Source organism: Nicotiana attenuata, unplaced genomic scaffold, assembly GCF_001879085.1.
Source record: "Nicotiana attenuata strain UT unplaced genomic scaffold, NIATTr2, whole genome shotgun sequence".
Taxonomy (NCBI): Eukaryota; Viridiplantae; Streptophyta; class Magnoliopsida; order Solanales; family Solanaceae; genus Nicotiana; species Nicotiana attenuata.
In genome coordinates this window covers 526-5,967 of record NW_017688422.1, presented here as the reverse complement: position 1 = coordinate 5,967, position 5,442 = coordinate 526, and the positions used below count along the sequence as shown (strand labels likewise).

Below are 5,442 nucleotides of genomic sequence, written 5' to 3'. Positions count from 1 at the left end.
GAAAGGATTTGCAGCAAAATCTGCATTCCAATTTTCTCTCACCACATCTTTGAAAGTGTCATGCTTAGTCCAGAAGTTGAGGAATCTAAAGGACTTCCTAATTGGAGCAGCTTCAATGTCACATTTCAGATACAGTGGGCAGTGATCTGATCCAATTTTTGATAAATGTGTGATCTCAAGTCCTGGAAAAGTTTGCTGCAGCTCTAAATTACCCAAGCATCTATCAAGTCTTTCAAAAATACAATCCTCTTCTGATCTTCCATTCCACCATGTGTAAATACTCCCCTTGAAACCCAAATCTGTGAGGTTGCAAGTGTTAATGCAGTGCCTAAAATCATCAATCTCATTTAAATGAACAGGGAGCCCACCAAACTTTTCCTCCTCATCCCATATAACATTGAAATCCCCTCCCACAAGCCAAGGAGAAGTCATATCAGTAGCCATTGCATAAAGAGAATCACATAGTTCTATCCTCTCTATTGCATCACATTTAGCATACACTAGAGTAAGTATAAGCTCTATATGAGTTTCTGTGTGAAACAATTTGAGAGTCAACTGTTGAGTCATGTTGTACAGAATTGTCACCTCATACACTTCATCTATGAATGCCCATATTTTATTAGATACATTAACCACAACCTGAGCCAAACCAATTCTTGCCCTGTATCTCTCCATTTTGTTTGACTGTTGCTATAGGTTCTAATATTCCAATGAATTCAAAATGATGCTGCCTGTGCATTAAGATCAGTCTTTCAAAAGCTTGCATTGTATTCACTGATCTTACATTCCAAATTATTGCCTCCATTACTNTTATGTGACACTATGCTCGATACTTAGCGATAGCTTATTATTATTGTAGGTGATGTACCAGAAGAGGCTTGAGGATAGTCATAGAAGTAGACTTTTTAGAAGCTTACATGAAGATTATATTTGCATAAGTATTTATATTTTTGAAAGCTTGCGGGACTTGGACATGATCCATGTGACATACTTACATATGTAATTTTGAAAAACTATTGGGCATGCTATTTTGTAACATGAAATGGGTGAATCATTTGTCTATTTTGGGCATGTAAGCCAAGTCTTGTCATGTACTTAGTTATAACGGTCCGACCGGTAGCCCCTATTTATCGCTCCTTCTATGCTTAATTGTGGTTATGTGACTTTCTGGGGTGGTTGGATTGGTTCCGGGGAAGTTTCAGAGTGAATTGGGACACTTAGTCCCAAGGTTGAAGGCTTAAGTTGAAAGAGTTGATCGGAGTTTGACTTTTATGTAGACGAATCTGTAATGGAGTTTTGATGGTTTCAATAGCTTCGTATGGTAATTTTGAACTTGGGTGTATGTCCGAATATTGATTTAGAGGTCCGTAGATCGTTTTGACTTGAATTGGTGAAAGTTGAAAAGTTGAAGGTTTGGAAGTTAGAGAGGTTTGATTGAGAGTTGACTTAATTGATATTGGTTCGGATTTTGGTTCCTGAAGTTGGAATAGGTCCGTTCTGTCATATATGATTTGTATGCAAAATTTGAGGTCAATAGGAATTGGTTTGGTATGATTCAACATTAGTTTTAGAAGTTGGAAGTTCATTAGTTCATTAGGCTGAATTGGAGTGTGATTTGTGATTTCGATACTATTTTATGTGATTTGAGGCTTCGAATAAGTTCGTGTTGTGTTTTAGGACTTGTTGGTATGTTTGGACGGGGTCGCAGGGCCTCGGGTGTGATTTAGACGAAGTTCGGCTTCATTTTGGTCTTAAGGAACTGCTGATCTGATATCTGGTGCACTCTTCATCGCGATTATGGGGATTGCGTTCGCGTAGTGTTATTCAGTAGTAGAAGGTTTTGTTCTTCATGTTTGGCAAGAACGCAACACGTTTATGAAGGTTTATAGGGTCTATGCACCGCGATCGCGAGAGTGGGGCCGCGTTCACGTAGAAGAGAGAAGCTGGCTTGGGCACCAAGCCTTAAGCCTTCGCGTTCGCGGATGGGAGGACGCGTTCGTGTAGAATTAGCTCTGTGGAGCATCGCGCTTACGACATGGGTTTCATGTTCATGTAGGAGGTTTTGGTAGCTGATGTGTTTTGTTCTTACCGAACACAAGGAAGCTTCCGCGTACGCGAAGAGGAATACCTGGGCAGAATGCTTAAAACCCAAATCGAGGGTTAAAGTTATTATTCCATATTTTGAGTTGTAGAGGGGCGATTTGGATGGGATTTTCACGTCTTGGGTTGGGGTAAGTGTTTTTGGCTCGGATTGTTATTATTTCATGATTCTACCTTTTTTTAACCATCTAATTAGTGAATTAAAGTGAAGAAATGGGGGATTTTGTGAAAACTTTTCTAAAATGAAAAATAAAGGTTTGAAGGTTGATTTGAGGTTATAATGGGATGATTATGGTATGGTTGGACTCGTAATCGAATGGTGTCCGGAATTTGTGAATTTTGTCGAGTTTTGACGTGCGGGCCCGAGGTTGACTTTTTAATTTTGATAAAGATCGAAAGTTTATTGTTTGAAGTTGTTTCCTATGACATTACTTGTTGATATTGAGTTGTTTGTGACTAGATTCGAGTTTTTTTGGAGGCCGATACGCGTGTGAATGGCTTGTTGGAGTTGTTATTTGTGCGTTTTGAGGTAAGTAACACACCTAAACTTGGATTTTAGGGTATTTAACCTTGAGAACTACGTTATATGAAAGATATTGGAGTGACGGGCGTGTGTGCGTGCACCGGTGTATTCATGGTTTGGGGAGGCCTTTAGGCTATTACTGGGCTTGTTTCTGCTATCATATCATGTTATCCCCGCGTTCCCTCTATTTGTTTGATTATTTGAACTGTGAATCATGCTAGACATCATTTCTAGGCTACGTGCTAACTGCTTGAGACTTGATAGGGCTATTCTTATTGTTTATGAGTTATATACCTTACTTGCACATATGTTCTCAGTCATCATACCATATCCGTATATGATATCTCTGTCTCAGTACTTCTTATTTGATTCCTCATAAACTGTTGATACCGCTTAAGGGTAATTATGTTAAACTGAATATTTGAGATATGTTTATCTAAGACTTGAATGGTAAATGACTGAATTTCGGACTTAGAGTCGGTTTGGTACTGATTTTAAGGTGACACGTACGCCAGGACAATATTGGGCGAAAGGTTATTATTTTGGGGCGACGCGTGCACCAGGCCTCCCTATTGGGCTAAATGATTATGACTAGTGCTTGGGAAGGATCCGCCCCTCCAGAGTCTAACATTCCAGCAGTGGGCACAGGCACAATATTTCATTTATGTGCTTCATGATGGGCAGCTATGCGGGCACCCGTATAATTTTACCCCAAAATTAGATAACAATTGAATTTTTACGCGATTTAAGGATATGCTATTTAATCCAACACGAACAATTAAGAATATCAAATAAATGAGGTAGAAATGAAATAAACGTTCAAACCAGTTGCAATATTATGGCCAAGCCTGAATTTAGACTCACTAACGCACTTGTCCTCGGTTGGATCCTCGATTCAAGACCAGTCGTGAATAAAGAAAAGAACAAATGAGCTAGACTTTAAAAATAGCTAAAAGGCAGAAAATATACTTGTATTGCTTTTATTCACGTGTTACAATGTGTCCAAGAAAAGAAAAACCTCCCACAGTTTTAGTCCTAATAGAAGTCTAAATAAGGTAAAAAATTCCCCTTCCCGGTAATTGTTGATCCGCAATCGATATCAAGCGAGATTCGTGCTGTGATATCCGGTTGAGGACGAGTATCATGGCCCTCTATCCCCCATGCACAACCGTTCATCGTGTCTCCCGAGGTCTATAACTTATACTTGGCCCGAGGTGATTTGCTTTACAATATCCGATGACGGATACATTGTTTGCTCCCTCCGGGCCTTGATATGAAGGGTCTCAGACCTTGATTACAACCTCGTGGATCCATGTTCTCTCTTTGTTTCCTCGTTGGGAAATCGGGGTAGACTTTTACCCCTAATTTTACCCGTACATAGATAGTCCCCTTCGTTTTCCGGAGAGTAGGTTTACCGAAATGATGGCAAACGATAAGTGGACCTCGGTTCCTTTCTTTGCACGTCCCAACCGAAATGTCCCATCAGTCGCATCGTTCTAACGTCGGACACGTGTTAGCTGCTGGTTGACTGTCACGCCTCGGCCTCAGGGAGTGCGATGGGTGCTCAACCGGGATACCTCAGTCAAGCAAGCCTGAACAATGCCTTCTACCCGAACTTACACATGAATAAGGAGGAATTATATTTCATTAACTAAACAATGAGAAGATCATGTGGACTGCGCCAATTCGTTACCATTAGTCACATCATTTATAAGCCTCCATAATATTACATTACACGTTCATAGTTTAGTAGTGGGAACACGTGATACAATTACAACATCCTTAGTTTGACTTCCCAACACCAATATGCAATCCACACTATGTCTATAGAGACTCTAATAAATACAAAAGAGTTCTATGATAGTGTCGGCAACAAGATCCCGGCTATACCTCAAAATATAATACACAAGGAACAAAAGATGCACTACCCCAAAATGAAGTGGGGCTCACCAAGTCATCTGGGAAGACGGTGTACCGCTATCACTGATCAATGCCGCCTGCTAAGGAACCACCTGCATCCATTAAAGATGCATCGCCCCCGACAAAAGGGGCGTTAGTACATATGGAATAATACTAGTATGAATGACTAAACACCCTCTTAATAGAACGAGTAATAATACAAGGAAGAACAATCATAGAATCAATGGGAGCCTCAAACAATACCAAAACATCCAGTTAGGAGCAAGACAAGTTTTCAAGTAAATTTCCATATTTTAGGTTGGGAGATATTTAGCACTGATATACCACCATGTCTTTAGCACGGAGTCCAGATCACGGACCAATCAGCTAGGCCGTCTCACCCAAAGACATCCAATCACAATCACAATCTCAATCATTATCTCAATCACAATCACAATCTCAAGCACAATCACCACCATGTCTGCGACATGGCGTCTGATCTCGACCCGATCGGCTAGGCCGTCTCACCACAATATCGTGTGGATTGACATCACCCTTCGCTAGCAAATCATCTCTTCCCAATTAAGGAGAATAATCTCATCACATCAATCTCTTCTCAAATAAGGGGAATAATCACAATCTACTCCTACACCGACACATGTAGTTTTGGGGTTAGGTTATTTCAACCTACTCTTCCTCAGTGACTAATGATACTCCCAAATGTTTATTATATAAAGGGCTTTCAGCTCATTTCATAGTCTTTTACTCATATTTTCATTTAATTGGTACTAGTGGCCGCAAATGTAATATCATTCTTGGCACGTCGGCCGTATTTCGTATTTCATGTTCACGCTTTTCACTTTCAAGCACCATCACGGATTATTAACAACAATGCATCTCTAATCACGATATAGTACACA

General features: G+C 40.2%; 1 protein-coding gene across 1 annotated transcript; it reads right to left on the bottom strand.

Annotated features, from left to right (window-relative positions):
• Window positions 1–42: 42 nt before the first annotated feature.
• On the bottom strand, window positions 43–675 carry LOC109222338 (the record flags this gene model as incomplete). Its single annotated transcript, XM_019386705.1, has 1 exon — window positions 43–675. A coding segment is annotated over exon 1 (633 nt), but the record flags the coding sequence as incomplete, so codon positions are not given.
• Window positions 676–5,442: the final 4,767 nt, after the last annotated feature.